This window comes from Urtica dioica, chromosome 6 (genome assembly GCF_054948205.1).
Source record: "Urtica dioica subsp. dioica isolate 48M chromosome 6, U.dioica_male_clone48M_v1_H2, whole genome shotgun sequence".
Taxonomy (NCBI): domain Eukaryota; kingdom Viridiplantae; phylum Streptophyta; class Magnoliopsida; order Rosales; family Urticaceae; genus Urtica; species Urtica dioica.
In genome coordinates this window covers 16,267,629-16,284,433 of record NC_142761.1, presented here as the reverse complement: position 1 = coordinate 16,284,433, position 16,805 = coordinate 16,267,629, and the positions used below count along the sequence as shown (strand labels likewise).

The window sequence follows — 16,805 nt, the reverse complement described above, 5'->3', positions numbered from 1 at the left end:
TAAAAATTAATAATAACATAAGCATATATTAATTGAGATGTCCAACTCAAATTAGTTATTCAAATGTCTTATAATTATTTAAAAAATAATTATAATAAATTAAAAAAATTAAGACCGCTCCAATTTGGTCTGCACCCGTAGTCTTATTTTTTTTTTAATTCAAACCAGAACGTTTTAGATGGGTACAAAAAATTGGATCGGACGGGATAAGAAAGTTGATATTAATCAGAGGTCCAACTAACGCGTGAAACACTCCATCTGGAGAGTACGTTCTCAAGAATGAAACTCAAAGGGATTCACAAGGCCCCATGACGACGTCTAGTGAAGAGTTGTTTTTTTTTTTTTTTTTTTTTCTCGATTTTTCTTTACATCGCGCGGTATGAAGCATCCCTCGACCGCTTCGTCTAGCGGCATGACGCTTGTATTGTTCTTTTACAAGACCACAAGCACGTCTTCGCGGTTGATTGGTTAAAAAATCGGTAGTCCGATCCGATTTACGAGTTTTCGATTTTTTTTGCACGCCCCTAATATCTACTTAACTTGCCAAAACCCAAACTAATCTCTCTCCATGGACTTCTTCTTTCTCTCAATCTCGGTATCGTTGGATTTACGAGTTTTCGGTTTTTTTTTTCACGCCCCTAATATCTACTTAACCTTCCAAAACCCAAACTAATCTCTCTCCATGGACTTCTTCTTTCTCTCAATCTCGGTGTCGTTGGTGTCATCTGTCAGTCTCAAGCCACCAAGCCCTTAGTCATAAGTTCTCGTCGGTTCTTAATGAGACGTCACTCGTCATATTTATTTTGGTTTGAATTTTTATTCAACTGAGCGTCGATGGCAACTGATTTCTCTGTCAAATGTTAATTTGTAAGATTGTTGAATCTTATCTGAATACTTCCTGTTTTTGTGTATATTTATTTTTCTTAATCAGCGCAGTAGCTTATTGACCTATTTGCGCTCGTAATTTAATTAAATTGGTTGAATATAGAAAATGAGTGATTCCATTTCAAGGCCTCTGAAAAGCGTCGTTTGATGCATAACTTTCATTGTGTTTTCTGCGCTTGGAATATGTTATATCAGCTGATTTGATGGAATTGCAAAGTTCTGATGTTTTGATCTTCAATAGAAATCTCATATAAATCACATTATGTCTACTCTAAGAATGCAGCTCAAGTTCAAGCCTTAAAATTGAAGGACCCAACTTGAGCCTTGATTGATAAGAGAGGTCGGAAAATGGCGGAGGCAATGTGCTTGAACTGCCTGCAGAAACAAATTCAAACAGATTTCTCGGGTCAAATTGTTTTCTGCTACGCCATATCTGATTTCGCTTTCCCTCTTGCCTCAACATCGGTGGTTCAGGTTCTATTTCTTCATAAATAAACAAGTTTTATTTTATTTTATTTATCTTTCTTTACTTTTGGCATCACTCGCTAATCATTAGATGTTTGGACCGTGCAGGTGTCTGATTCGAGTGGGGAAGCTTCATCTTCGCGGTTTCTGCTTTCTTATCTCCCGATTCACACTCGTCATTGCCTCTCCAACTACGTGTATACATAACACACCTGTCTCTCTCTCTTTTTTTTTTTTTTTTTTTTTTTTTTTTTTTTTTTATGTGGTTGCAACTTGCAAGGTATGAATAAGTTCTACTTATTTTAGTTTGAGAATTTTGACCCTCTTGTACAGTGCTGAATACACCCAGAACCCGGAAGACTCGGAGCCCCCTGGTGGGCATTACCATGGGATTGGGACATTTAAACACAACAAGATTGCAGATGATCAACCAGAGGCGGTTGTAGTGGAAAGTAGTTCCTCTTGTACTCATCGAGGTAAGTTCTCGTGTGCAAGGATCATTGCAGCATTAATGCCCCTTGCACAAGTTACGACATGTTCGCATGTCAAATTCATTGAAGTTGTTCACGAATATTCATCTGGCACTCTTGAGGATCACATTTTAGATTCTCTGAGTCTGTTGATTGATGGGAAAGCTTCCGGGCGAGACGGTGTTAATTTTCTTGCTTTACTCGGCGTACCTTCTCATGAAGAGATTGACTTTCCTGGTTCGTTGAGACACCCCAACGTAGCTCCTGTTCTTAGCATCGTAAAGTCCCCTGGTTATGCAAGCATACTCGTTCCCAAAACACCATACACTCTGGAAAACATCCTTCATTACAGTGCCGATGCTTTCAAGTCAGAATGGCAGATAAACTTTCTCATTTACCAGTTACTTTCGTCCTTAGCGTACATCCATGGATTAGGGGTTGCCCATGGAAATATTCTACCATCCACGGTAATGTTGACTGAGTCATGTTGGGCATGGCTACACATTAGTGACGGGCCCGAGTGGATCGGATCTGGGTCAAGCTCAACACGCCATGAAAGTGTCGTGTGTATGGAGGGATGTCATTCTTGGGGTTTCTATTCCGATTTAAAGCTTACTCTTTCAATTGATTGGGACCGCGACTTCAATCTGTGGTGGAAGGGAGACATGAGTAATTTCGAGTATCTACTCGTCTTGAACAAGTTAGCCGGGAGAACATGGGGAGACCACACCTTTCATACTGTGATGCCATGGGTAGTAGATTTCAGCACAAAACCGGATGAGAATTCGGATTTCGGGTGGCGAGATTTGAGCAAGAGTAAGTGGCGACTGGCTAAAGGAGATGAACAATTGGACTTCACTTATTCAACCTCCGAGTTCCCACATCACGTGTCTGACGAGTGCCTCTCCGAGTTGGCCGTGTGCAGTTACAAAGCACGGAGATTGCCTTTAAGTGTGCTGAGGACAGCTGTCCGCTCTGTCTATGAGCCAAACGAATACCCATCGACCATGCAAAGGCTCTACCAATGGACACCCGATGAGTGCATTCCCGAGTTTTACTGCGACCCTAAAATATTTCGTTCCCTTCATCCGGGAATGACGGATTTGGCTGTGCCGTCTTGGGCAGGTAGCCCCGAGGAATTTGTAAGAATGCATCATGATTTCTTAGAAAGTGACCGGGTCTCGAGCCAGCTTCATCACTGGATTGATATCACCTTTGGCTATAAGATGTCCGGCCCCGCAGCAATCTCTGCAAAGAATGTGATGTTACCTTCCTCGGATCCCGCGATGCCCAGATCAGCGGGTCGCCGCCAACTCTTTTCTCGACCGCACCCGAAACGTCGATCCTCTGTGAAGCAAACAAGCGATGGAATCGTTGCCAATGACAACTTGGCTTCCCTCCTTTCTGGAATCGATCGCTTGAATCAATTGGAGCAAGCATCTGCGTTTTCGGTTCATGCTAACCACTTGGGAGCTCTCTATACCCGCCGTGTGGGTGACAGGGAAAAGAATATTTGTTCTGTTGAACAGCCTCGGGTTGATAATATTAATGATAAACAAACAGATCGAAAGTCAGATCTTGTTAAGCACGGAAGACCGCTGTTTTCCATTGATACAAATAACCTTCTGGAATGTATTGAGGTCACAAATGAATCATTAGTGGCGTACCAAGAGCTGCTTCTTTGGAGACAGAAACCATCGTGCTCGGGAAGTGTTTCTGAAGATTGTTCGAAGGATATATTTTCTATTGGGTGTATCATAGCAGAACTTCACTTGGGACGACCGCTCTTCGATTCAGTTGCAATAGGAAGGTACTTGGAAAGTGGTGTCTTACCAAGGCTAATGTCAGAACTTCCTCCACATGCTAGACTTCTTGTTCAAGCGTGCATCGAGAAAGAATGGACGAGGTATTACTATCACTTGTCTAATCTTACCTTGATGTATTTTTTTAGAAGGAAATATGATTCTAATGTGTGTGTTTTCTTTCAAAATAAATAGGCGACCATCGGCAAAATGCCTTTTGGATTCCCCATATTTTACTCCGATGGTAAAAGCGGCCTACTTTTTCATTGCGCCGCTCCAACTCATTGCTAAACACGAGTCCCGTTTACGGTACGCAGCGACTTTCGCTACAAAAGGGGCCCTTAAGGCAATGGGAACATCCGCAGCTGAAATATGTGCTCCTTATTGCCTATCTCTTGTTATAGTTACCCTTTCAGATACTGAAGCCGAGTGGGCATGCACGCTTTTGAAAGAATTAATCAAATGTTTAAAACCCAAGTCAGTGAAGGCATTGATTATCCCTGCCATTCAGAAGATTTTACAGGCTAGTTAGTTCAGTACATACCTTTCTTGCGAAACACGTCAGCACGGACATTGTCAAAACTTTTGGCTTATAATAATGACATTTATTTCAGACGACAGGCTATTCACATTTAAAGGTTTCTCTTCTTCAAAACTCCTTAATGCGAGAGATATGGAATCGGATCGGCACGCAAACATATATAGAGATGATACACCCTTTGGTAATCTCAAACGTGCTCACAGCGACACATAAAGGAACCGCGGCAGCCGCTTCTGTCCTTCTGATTGGCTCGAGTGAAGAACTCGGCGTGCCTATCACCATTCACCAGGTAAACTTGAACACCTCCTAGATCTTCAATAAATACTCTTCGTCTGTTAAATTAGCCACTGATACAAAAAATTTACTTTAGTGGGCACAGGAAAAATTATTAATATGTGCTCTAAAGTAGTCAAATCAGGATAATGTTTTTAGTTCATATTACTAGAGAAGTGATAGTTTATGTATTATTCTTCTGCCACTCTCAATAAAGACTATGCCTAGTGTTTTTCTTCTCATAAGGGTCTCCCTTGATTGCCTACTTTTTCAATCTTATTCGTAATATACTAGTTTGTTTCTATAATAAATAAGATAAAAAAATGGAGAAAAATAGTTATGTACAATGTTGAGTGATTTATTCCTATATTCATTATGAAAGGTAGAGTAAAATTGCGATTTTCCAAGATAAAAGAATAATCCGGTCATAGGTTTCTATTTCCTACGCATATTAAGGCAGGGATAAGAGTTGCAAAAACATCCAGTAAGATTTTTATTTCCCCCTTCGATGGGTCTACACCATATGTAGATATGTGATTTCTTATGCCCTTGACTAACTATTAAGCTTAACCCAGACAATCTTGCCTCTGATCCATGGCTTTGGGAAGGGATTATGTAGTGATGGGATTGATGTGCTTGTTAGAATTGGTATGTTCTGCCGATTCTGTGTCATGATCTTAACTTGTACCTTTTTCGCCTTATTCTGCTCATAGTCCTACTTTTGATGCTTTGGTAATACAGGTAGTCTTTTAGGGGCGACCTTCGTTATCAGACAGATGGTACCACTATTGAAACATGTTGTTCATACATGTATTGGTGTTTCAAATTCAAAAAAATCAGAGCCTATTCAGAACTGGTGTGCTTTAGCTCTTATTGATTGTTTGATGACGATTGCTGGCCTGGTTGCTTTCTTACCGAAGGAGTTCGTTTTAAAAGAGTTCATTCAAGTAATAAATTTTGTACAATGTCGTAATTTTTTTTTTTTTTAAGCTTCGCTTGACAAAATGTGTATTCTCTGACGATCGCAGGATCAAAGTTGCTTGCATGTTTTAATTCTTATGCAAACCAGTTCCGAAATTGGAGTCTTACAGGTACTAAACATTTCTTATCCGGCCAAAGTTTAAATTTCCTTATATTTGATTAATATTCGTAATATATTGGAAACTCTATGAAATGTGACAATTTCCTTGTTGAATAGGTTGCTGCCACTACATTGATGTCAATTTGTCAGCAAATTGGACCAGAATTGACAGCCTTGCATATATTGCCACAGCTCAAAGAGCTATTTGATGAGCTTGCGTTCTCGCAAGAGACTTTTTCTTCTGCCCTGAGCAGAATTTCAAAAGGTGTAAAACAAAAAATTGATGGAGAAGCTCGGATCGAGAGTCGAATGGACCTTGTGTGAGTCCCTTTGTTATTATTCACAAAACCTACATATCAAGGAAAAGAGAAATTTATAATAAAAAATTTGCTGTATTTTTTATTTTTAATTCCCTTGAATGATGACGGATTTTCTAGGGCATTGGCAGGTTGCTATTGTATCCGTCTTTTGCATCTCTTTTGGGGATAGAAAAGCTCCGTCAGTGCTGTGCAACATGGTTGCTTCTTGAACAATATCTGCTACGCTATCATAACTGGAAGGTATCATAGCCTTAAATTTCGGACTTTTTTTATTTATGGATGAAATAATCTGAACCCGACTTGTTTCAGTGGGAATCAACCGGAGGGTCGTCAAGAAGTGGTTCCGAAACTTTAATGTCGAAAAGGCTTCTGCTCGGCAAGGGTTGGACTCCTGAACACCATCCCGCTAAGCTGTTGCTTAACGGAGTTGGTTGGTCAATTCCTCAGTCACAGGGAAGCAGAGGCACTAAAAATTATACGCCTCAGGGAAGGGCTCACGAGGCTGCCCAACAGAGCTCAGCCTCACACTTTGCCAAGTTCGAGCCATGGTTTTGGTTCCCTAGCGCCGCGGCTAGCTGGGATGGTCTTGATTTCCTCGGCCGCGTCGGTGGTCTGAAAGATGAACACCCATGGAAGATTAGATCCTCTGTGATTCACTCCGTCCGAGCTCACCAGGGTGCCATAAGATCTTTAGCTATTGGCCAAGACGAGTCCATGGTCTTCACAACAGGAATCGGCCCGGGGTTTAAAGGAACAGTTCAAAGATGGGACATGACAAGAGTTAATTCAGTTTCCAGCTACTATGGTCACGAAGAGGTTTGGTCATACTACTACATACTCTTACGATCCCACTTTGTCATATGATATCGAATGTATGTTTCGACTTTTGTAATTTGTAGGTCGTGAATGACGTATGTGTACTTTCATCTACCGGGAGAGTGGCATCTTGTGACGGGACAGTACATGTTTGGAATGCCCGCACGGGAAAGCTTGTGTATATGTTTGCCGAGTCATCGACAAACCCGTTATCGTCTTCCTCGAGAATCAATTCCGAGCAGAATAATCTGCTGAACCCCAGCACACAGTCTAGCGGAGGTCTACTCAACAATGCATTTGACGGGAGCTTGTATACTTGTATGCACCAGGTGGAATTCAATGAAAACCTTGTTGTTGGCACAGGAAACGGTTCTCTTAGGTAAAATATGAAAACATATATAGCTTTTTAGAAGGTTTGTTAATGATCCAGTTGATAATATAGCATGCAGTGTCAAAAGCTTTCTCCTAGAGTTTCTTTGAGAGATATTTCGTGTTCAGCATTGCTCGATCACGTTTCCTGTAAATGTCTATTTTTCTTTTGAGTCCTTAATTCCTTTAGTTTTGTGAAAAATTGAAAATGCATTGTTTTCAAATTCCTTCTTAATTTCAGTTTGATGTTTCGCTTGGTTGCAAGACTAGATTTTTAAAACTTCCAAATTTTCTTTAATAAAATCAAACCAAGTGAATCTAAAGAAGTCATCCACTAGTGTCCTGTGCTTGTTTCAGGTTCATAGATGTAGGCAGAGGCCAAAGTCTTCATCTTTGGAGAGGAGAGTCCAATGATTCTGGTTTTCCTTCTCTAGTCTCTGCCATTTCTTCATGTGGGTCGTCTGACAAAATGGAAAGTGCCACATCACCGGCTTGGTTTGCGTGTGGGCTGAGTTCAGGTCATATGAGGCTATTCGACTCAAGAAGTGGAAATGTTATTTCCTCCTGGAGGGCTCACGATGGATATGTAACTAAAGTATGTTCATATGCACAGTGACCGAATAAAATCCCAGGTTTGTTACTTTGCATTTTACTTAAACTCATCTACGTGTTTTTTTTTGTTCCACAGTTGGCTGCTCCAGAAGATCATTTGCTTGTTTCCAGTTCTCTTGATAAGACTTTGCGGATATGGGACTTGAGAAGGTAGTTTCAGAATCCTTTTGAATATACTAACAATGGTCTCTAATATTACACGTAAGCTTTCAGACTTTATCAGTAAAATGCTCTCTTCTCTCTTCTCTCTCCTCTCTCCTTTCTTCTCTCACCGCCCTTTCGTCTTTCTCTATCTGACCATCTTTCTACTACGGAATCATGGTCAGTAGCAATGTCAATCTCTTTGTTGACAAGTTCAAACTTGAAAACAAGGAATTTAGATGTTCTATAGGGAAGGATGGTAACTTAGTGAGAATTCAGGAGGACTGTAAAGAGAAGCTTTTCAGCATCTTTGTCCAGAGAAAAGCAGCAGCATGGATTCGAGACAGGACGTTGGAGATTTTAGAAGCTTTTCAGCCGGCCTTTTATCGCAGATGTTTTTCCATCAATAATGTCTTTCTCTTCATCGACGTGTTAGAGAATCAGAGAGGCAGGTGCATCAGAATTTTGAAGGTAGCCAATGGTGATAGAAAGATTATCCTTGTTCCTTAAGGCAGGAACTTGAAGGGGTGGCCGCTCTTCGCTCGCTCTCTCTCCAAGATCCTCGAAGACATGAAGATTGTCCAGCGCTTTCCGAAAGTAGAGAAGACGGGACACGGGAGTTCTCCCTCGGCCTCGGTGGTGAACGGACGGAGTTTTAAAGAAGTAATTACCGGACTTGGATCTTCATCTCTTTTTTCGTCCTCAGTACCGAAAGGCAATGAGTTTAGGGATGCAAGGAGTCCCAGTTTCGAAGACGAGTGAGTTTTTCTTCTTTTGAGATTGGAATGCAGCTGTGCTCGTCTGTAGGTTTGAAGGGGTGGACCTATGGAAAGATATAATCCAAGAGATTCAAAAAAGGTTGGATAAAACTCTCTCATGGTCCCCGGTTGCAAGAAACAAAGCTGTGATTTGCTGCGCTGATGAGGAAGAAAAAGCCGCCACCCTTTCTTCTCCGGTGGTCGTCAAAAAGAAGAGAGAAATCGCCAGTCTTTGTCCATGGTCCTTCGGTGAGATGAGGAGGGATCATAAGGTGTTTCTCAAAAACAGCTGGATTGGCTTAGAGGGTCTTCCTTTTGACCGTTGGAACCTTGATAGCCTGATCGAGATTGGAGCCATGTTAGGTGGTTTAATCGAGATTGCAAGGGAAACTCTCGATCTGTCTTGTCTTCAATATGCCAAAATCAAGTGTAGAGGTAGCGCCTCTGGTCTCGTCGATCCGGAACTCACCATAGGAAATAACCTGCGCCTGAGTATCTTCAATTTGGGCGCTTTTTCCGGTCTGTCCCATGTGCTTCTGGAGGAGGTGTCGTCGGATTCAGCCCCTAGGCGATCTCTTTGCGCCGCTCATGCGTCTGAGAAGGGGAAGCGTCCTGAGTCCTCGGTTTCTGTCGATAATAATTCGCGAGTTGGTGACATTTCCTTTTTTCCTCCAAGTCCCGAGGAGGTTGAGGTGGACGAGGTAGAGGCTAACCAATGTGGCTCTGGAAGTAGAACTACTTTGATTTCGCACGTTGACAGAGACGTTGGAAAAGGAAAAGATATTATCACTCATGATTATTGCGCGGGCCCATCTAATACTCTTGGGAACAGTCTATCCCCTCTCTTTGTCTCGGATACAAAGGGAAAGCTGCCACGTGTCAATGACGCTGCTCTTTCTATCCCCACTTGTTCGGTGGTTGAAGATAATGTTGGCTCAGCAGATGTTTTGGGGTTCTTGGAAAAAGCGGCTGTCTCCCATGTGGGCCCCATTCTGGATAAAGGGCTTCCTGTGCAAGTCAATCTTTTTTTCCCTGGTGGGTCTGATCTGGGCCCAATCCGGAACAATCCTTCCTGGACTTTTGAATCTTCTAGGCCAACCAAATCTGTTGAGGATGGAATTTTTCTCTCCTCTGGTAAGGCCAGGCCCAGTAGGTGGCGTCCAAAACAGAGGCAGTGTTTCGGTGTGGCATCAATATCCAGATTGGATGCTTTCCTTAGATAGAATAGTATCGCCCCGCGCACAAGAAAGTTTTTTTACCGATTATGATAGCGACTCGGAGCTGATGAGGGATCAGAAGCACGGAAAGTTTTTTACAAGAAGAAGAGAGGATCAGGAGGCTTCTTCTCCTTTTTTTCCAAGACTTGGGCTTGGCGTCCGAACCAGGGGGAGTTGAGTTTGTGATGGAAGAAGAGAGGGGGCTGGTTGAAGATGATGGGGTGTCGGACTTGGAGGACGGTTCCTTCGAAGAGTCTTTTGTGTCTTCCCACTAGGATGGTGAGGTCGATCGTGATGACTGCCTCGACAGTTTAGCCCTTACTTTTAGAGTCGAACCGGTTCAAGAGCTTGCGGCCTGTAAGGATCCGGTTGATGCACCTCCACCACTCGCGGTCCAGTTTCCTGTGTCTCCGATAGTTCGCCTCCTCGTGCTCTCTTGGCTCAAGTGGCTGAGGGATCCAGCAAATCCCTTAGAGTTAAGGGTCTTCGTCGGCAGCTTCGGAACCTCGAGTTCGAGATGTCCTTTGGTAAAAAGGAGGCTGGGTCGTTGAGTAGGAATCAATGATGATTCTCTCTTGGAACGTAAGGGGATCGGGTGATCCCGAGAAAAGGAGAGGTATTAAGGCCTTGGTTTGCAGTGTTAATCCGGATTTACTAGTCTTTCAGGAAGTGAGGAGGTCTAATGTGGATAGAAGTTTCGTGGGTAGCGTGTGGAGTTCTAGATTTAAAGAATGGATTTACTTACCCGCTTACGGCTCATCCGGCGGTGTTCTGGTGGTATGGGACTCAAGGACTATCAGCGTTCGGAATAAATTTGTGGGCTCTTTTTCGGTGTCAGTGAAGGTGATGTCGGCTGATTCTTCTTGGTGGTTCTCGGGTGTTTACGGCCCTTGTCACCCGGGTGAGCGAGGGGAGTTTTGGGACGAGCTTGCTGGCATGGGCGAACTTTGTGGACCGGATTGGTGTATTGGCGGCGACTTCAACGTTGTCCGCTATGCGCACGAACATCATTCTCCGGTTCGAGCTAGGAGATCGATGAGTCAGTTCAACGAACTCATTTCGGATTTCGGGCGGATCACTTTCTGATCCGCCTCTCTCCAACGGAAGATTCACGTGGTCAGCCTTCAGAGGGGTCTCTTTATGCTCTCGGTTGGATCCCTTCTTGTTCACCGAAGGTTGGAAGCAACGTTTTTCCTTTTGTACTTGTGAAATACAGTTTAGAGGGGTTTTCGATCACTTTCCGATCACAATCAGCACGTGTCCGGTGAAGTGGGGCCCGAGCCCGTTTAGACTCGACAATTCATGGCTTGATAACAAGGTTTTCAGGGACCTAGTGTCAGTTTGGTGGGGTCAAGATGAGCAGGAAGGTTGGGAGGGTTATTGTTTTATGCAAAAACTCAAAAGGTTTGAAGGAAAAAAATCAAAGGTTGGGCTAGTGAGGAAAGAGATAAAGCGGCTGGCTTGAAAGTTAGCATTTAGCGGGATATTCAGCATTTGGACAGAGCAGAGGAAGGTTTGAACTGGTCTCTTGAGCTTCGGAATGAAAGGGTAGAGCTGAAAGCCAAGCTTGCGGGGATTCTGGTGGAGGAGGAACGAGCGCTCAGACTTAAAGGTCGAGTTGCGTGGGCTAAAGACGGGGATGGTAATTCGAAATTGTTTCACTCCATTATGTCAGCCAGAAAAGCCAAAAACGCCATACGCAACCTCGAAAAAGAGGATGGTTCTATTATTGATGAGGAGAATCTTATTGTTGAGGAGATCAATGGTGTTATTATGCGAGGCTTTTTTCGGCTTGCCCAGTTCGCACGATTGATTGGGAAGGGAGGGATTGGCAGGCTATCTCGTCGTCTTGTGCTTTGGAGTTGTCTAGATTGTTTGAAGAGGAAATCAAAGCAGGTGTCTTCGGGTGTGCAAAAGATAAGTCCCCGGGACCCGATGGCTTCTCTCTCGCCTTCTACCAGGTTTTTTGGGAGCCCCTCAAGGATGACCTCTTGAGAGTCTTTTCCGAATTTTGAAATACCGGAGTCATCAACAACATAACCAACGAAACCCATCTCTGCTTGATCCCGAAGAAACTTAATTCTTGCAGAGTGAGGGATTTCCGTCCCACAAGCCTTGTCTCGAGCTTGTATAAGATCATCGCGAAAGTCCTAACAGAAAGAATTAAGCTAGTCATGGAAAACACGATAAGCAAGTTTCAAGGAGCTTTTGTGAAGGGACGGCAAATCACCGACTTGATTCTCGTTGCGAACGAAACGGTGGAAGAAGTTAGGCGGTCCGGTAAGAAAGGAGTTGTTCTTAAGTTGGATTTCGAGAAGGCATACGATAAAGTGAACTGGGAATTTCTCGAGTTCGTCCTAGAGAAGAAAGGGTTCGACTCACGGTGGAGGAAGTGGGTCAGGGGCTGCGTTTCGTCCGTCTCTTTTTCCGTTATGATTAATGGTAAACCGCGCGATAGGTTCGGTGGGTCGAGAGGCATTCGCCAAGGTGATCTTTTATCCCCCTTTCTTTTCATTCTGGTGGCGGATGCTCTCTCGCGTTGTATCTCCCGCGGAGTGCGTAGAGGTTCTTTCAAGCCTCTTGTTATCGGGTCGCCAGGTTTTGCTATTTCTCATCTCCAATTTGCCGACGATACGCTGATTTTCGGCGAGCATGACTCGGCAAACAGGGAAAACTTGATGGGTATTGTTAAGGATTTCTGCGATGCGTCCGGGCTTTCGATAAACATCGAAAAGAGCAACATCGTGGGTATTAACTGCACGGACAGTGAGTCAACCGCCCTTGCTGGGGCTCCTGGATGTAAAGAAGATAAGTGGCCGATTTGTTACCTAGGGTTGCCTTTGGGAGACAGCCCTAGAAGAAAAGCTTTCTGGGATCCGGTGGTGACTAAGGTGGCGAAGAGATTCGACGGCTGGAAGCGTGGGTTTCTTTCAAAGGGGGGAAAGATGACGCTCATACTTTCTGTTCTCTCTGCGTTGCCTTCTTATTTTATGTCTACTTTCAAGATGCCGGAGGGGGTTGTTGCCGATATTGAAAGGATTGTGAAGCGGTTTTTATGGGAAAGGTACAACGATGGACGGTCCCGCGCTGCGGTGAGTTGGGACATTTGCTGTCTCCCGAAAAACAAAAGGGGGCTCGGTTTCGGCAATCTCGCGATCAAGAACAACGCTCTTCTAGCAAAGTGGCTGTGGCGTTTCCCGATTGAAGAAGACGCGCTGTGGCACAAGGTTATTTATGCAGTTTACGGTGTTTCTCCTAACGGATGGGAACCGGGGGGTCCTAAGGATCGATCTTTTCGTAGCCCTTGGTGTTCGGTCTCGACCGTACGCGAGTTGTTTTACAGCCGATGTTCTTGGAAGGTCTTTGATGGGTCCATCGTGCGTTTCTGGGAGGATGTCTGGTGCGGAGATACTCGCTTGAAAGATCGGTTCCCACGTTTGGCAAGACTTTGTCCCTGTCAGAACGCCCCCATAAACGGTTTCGCGTTTCCCTCTCTCTCTTCTCCTAGTCAAGTGGACTGGAATTTTGGTTTCCCTAGATTTTTGACGAATAGAGAATCCTGTGAAGCGGCTGGCTTGACAGGTCTTTTGGAAGGTTTCAAGCTTTGGGAAGGCCTCGAAGATAGACGCATGTGGCTGGGCGATGAAGATGTTTTTTCTGTTAAATCACTGGCTGAGGACCTCTCACCCGCTGCCTCTCGGCCTCCTGTTCCTTACTACGACGCTGTGTGGAAAGCCGCTGCCCCTAATAAGGTACAGTTTTTTGCATGGCTGGTGGCTATCGAGAGAGTAAACACAGCGGATCGCATTCAAAAATTGAATCCTCATCAGTTCCTGTCGCCGAGTTTCTGTCCTCTTTGCCGTAGTGCGTCCGAAGATGCCGAGCACCTCTTTCTCAGGTGTGTGGTGGCCACTGATTTGTGGCAGTGGTTCTTCTCGAAGCTGGGTATCGCTTTCTACCCTACCTCTGTAGAGTCGCTGCTAAATATATACGAGTCCCCAGGCTTTAGTTCGAAAAGGGCAGCAGCCGCCAAGACTGGGATCCTGGAAAGCCTATGGGGAATTTGGAACACTCGGAACAAGGTTATCTTCAAGGACGAGAGTTGGCATCTTCAAAGTTTGATTGACTCTTTGAATCATTGTATAACTTTGTGGCTTTTTTCTTCCTGCTCTGAGTTTAAGTCTTTTTCTTTGGCCGATTTGGCAAGGGATTGGCCCAGTGCTCTGTAATTTTCGTTATTTTTCGGGTTTTTGTTTCCAGTTTTGAATTCCTTGTACTGGTTCTCGGCTATGCCGTTTTGAAGTAATAAAGTCCCGTTGTTTCTTTAAAAAAAAAAACAATGGTCTCTAATTACACTTAGAATTTTTTTTCTCCTCTTTTTGGAGAACTCAAATTTTTTTTTTTATTATTTATTTTATGTTTTTCTTTTCAGTATAAATAAACACCCTCTTCTTTTCTTGGAAGTTACTATTGAATTTGTAATTCCAGTTTGCTGATGATTGAGCTTTCGTTGCAGGAATTATGCATCTCAGCCTACAATATTTAAAGGCCATACAGACGGCATTTCAAGCTTTTCATCGTGGGGTCAGGATATCATTTCGATATCAAGAAATAAGATCGGACTTTCTTCTTTATCAAAATTTACCGATGAAGTAAGCGATCTTCTTGATGTTACGGATTTTGAAGAAAAGAAATGCTTGATTAACTTGGGTTATATTGAATGTGGCAGGAAGGCAAGCATCAGATCATACCTCAGAAACTTTACATGGCAGAGCAGGGCACGAGAAACCTATCGGTCTTGTCAAGTATTACAATTTTACCTTTCTCTAAGCTCTTTGTTGTTGGGACAGAAGATGGCTACTTGAGAATATGTTGTTAATATACAATAGAAACAGGTTCTCGTATTTACATAATTGTACACGTCTCATGCTTTATGTTCATCTTATATTAGGAGTTTAACAGAAAATGTTTGCAAAGTATCATCATCTTATTGTTTTGTTGTTTTCACCAAAGAAAAGCAATGGTTAATTTATTATCAAGTATTGTAGGTGTTTCTCATGTAGTTTTGAATTATTGGGTAAATAAAAGTATTTGTATCAAGGCTGTATGAACTCGAATGTCTAAGCATAAGTGTATTGCTTTATGCTAACCCAACCACGTATTATCTTATAACCCAACTAGAATGTCTATAGATTTTTTTTTATTATTCATATAAGCTATTTGTGGAATCCCCGAATTATAGTTTTTTTTTTACTTAGTAATTTTTTTATGAATGTGTTTCTTATGAACGTGCTTCTAACAACAAAGATAGATAGTTTCTTGAAAAATTACACGGATTAGCCAACTTCAAACGTTGGAATTACAAAATAATCAATGTTTTAATTTTTTTTTTTTTTGTTTAAATAGCCAATTCTGATGATGTGATAATTAAATCAAATTTTTGCTTCTAATTTTACCATTTTTTTTAACTTTTTAAATAAAAAAATATTTAATTATCTTGTATTTATTGGGGCTTAATACAATCAGATCTATCTCGTTCTCAACCCTAATCCTCAAACCAAACACATCAGTCGCACGACCCAAACGCGATTCAGCCCCACTTGAACGCTAATGAAGCCATCACCACTGGTCTTCTTCTTCGCGTGCTCTCTCAGTCCTGGCCGTGCTCTCCCTTGACAAACACAACACAAAACTGTCCTTCGTCTCCGAAGCTTGACGTGAGTCGAACCCACCTCATCGGGACTTGGGAGCTCTTTCTGATTTGTCAACAAGTTTCCTCGATTCGTGCGATTGCCCTGCCTTGGGTATTTCGCAAGCTTCAAATCCAGTTGGAGAGCTCTGTCCCAATCCAGACGGCATTCCTTCCCGACACGTGGCGGGCGTCGATCTACGCCGGATTCACGTCGGAGGGAGCTTGTGCTCGACTTCCCCGACATCCCACGCGACCTGGCGGCTTCTCCATTTTTCGAAGTTTTGAGAGTATGGTTGATCTGGTGAGCTTTGTCTTGCCAACCATGTTCTTCGGGGTTCATCAAGACCCCGCCATTCCTCTACGCATTGATCCTCCGAGGTCTGGTTCTTTGGTTATGGTGAGTGAATTCGTTAATTCGTGTTAATTCATGTTAATTTGTGTTATTTCGTGTTAATTTGTTGAGTTAGCTAAACCTATTTATAGGTCTACTTTTCAATCGATCACTGGCCAACCAGTTTCAATAGATAACAAAAAGCTCCGGTCTTAACGCCCAAAGAAAGAGTTTTTTCTTCGTAGAGTCGGGTTTGCCGGAGTTATTGAGTTCCGCTTTTTGGTAGTAGTCAACAAACGTTTGTCAACCACCGGGCCCTTCTGGTTCTTCTGGGGAGCCTTTCTTGTTAATTAAGTGTTAATTCGTATTAATTCTTGTTAATTCATATTAATTCGTTGCTTCGGGCGGAGTTGGAGACGGCAAAAGCGAGGGAGGCTCTACGTTTTCGGCAAGAAAATCGGTGGCTGAAGTCAGAAACGGCGAGCCTGCGCATCCTATGGAGTAGGGCAGAGCAGGTCGCGGTGGAGGCAGTGAAAGATCGGCGGTGAAGATCCCGTAATATTTTTTCATATTTTTAGGATTTTTTTTAAATATATTGATAGAAGAGTTATTTATTGTAATGTTTTTCATTTATTTATTTCATTTTATTTTATTAATTTATATTTGGTAACGTTTCATTAAATGAAGGATATTTTTGTCTGAAAAGGTTGGTTTATGTGGCTTATTGGCTATTCCAAAAAATAAACTAAACATCGGCTAATTTGACAAATTTAAGTTTCAAATTGGCTAGTCTACTCAAACTCCCTATTTTACTTACATCAGACATATTTTACACGTGCTTCAAAAAAATTAAGTTAAATCTTTAGAGTTTTACGCTGGATACAATCTAGTCCGTATTCTTTTTTATTCGACGAATAAAATCCATAATTTTTTTTTAAATATAGTGCCATTTATATTTATTTTTAAAACAAAGAAAGCTTTAATATTTATTAAAAAAAAAGAACATTCATTTTAAAACAGTCTTTATAAACT

The 16,805-nt window shown here is 42.6% G+C and overlaps 1 protein-coding gene across 2 annotated transcripts; it reads left to right on the top strand.

Annotated features, from left to right (window-relative positions):
• The first annotated feature begins 579 nt into the window (after positions 1–579).
• Positions 580–14,955, top strand: LOC149393445 (protein serine/threonine kinase). 2 transcript variants are annotated; one of them, XM_089616866.1, is made up of 17 exons: positions 580–867; positions 1,169–1,359; positions 1,459–1,547; positions 1,684–3,726; positions 3,818–4,145; positions 4,237–4,452; positions 5,012–5,084; positions 5,178–5,383; positions 5,465–5,527; positions 5,635–5,837; positions 5,966–6,077; positions 6,147–6,653; positions 6,737–7,032; positions 7,380–7,617; positions 7,711–7,784; positions 14,267–14,402; positions 14,480–14,955. In XM_089616866.1, exons 2-17 carry the CDS (start codon positions 1,234–1,236, stop codon positions 14,627–14,629), a joined length of 4,860 nt encoding a protein of 1,619 aa, XP_089472992.1. In that variant the 5' UTR covers positions 580–867; positions 1,169–1,233; the 3' UTR covers positions 14,630–14,955. The 2 variants fall into 2 exon arrangements, with proteins under 2 accessions (XP_089472992.1, XP_089472991.1); XM_089616865.1 differs by having other exon boundaries at positions 1,162–1,359.
• The last annotated feature ends 1,850 nt before the right edge of the window (positions 14,956–16,805 follow it).

Bases quoted from the DNA above. Each gene is read 5' to 3' on its own strand.
- LOC149393445 (XM_089616866.1), top strand. From the start codon at position 1,234: ATGGCGGAGGCAATGTGCTTGAACTGCCTGCAGAAACAAATTCAAACA. The intron at 5,085-5,177 runs GTATGTTCTGCC...TTGGTAATACAG, and splicing joins TGATGTGCTTGTTAGAATTG to GTAGTCTTTTAGGGGCGACC. The intron at 5,528-5,634 runs GTACTAAACATT...CTTGTTGAATAG, and splicing joins CCGAAATTGGAGTCTTACAG to GTTGCTGCCACTACATTGAT.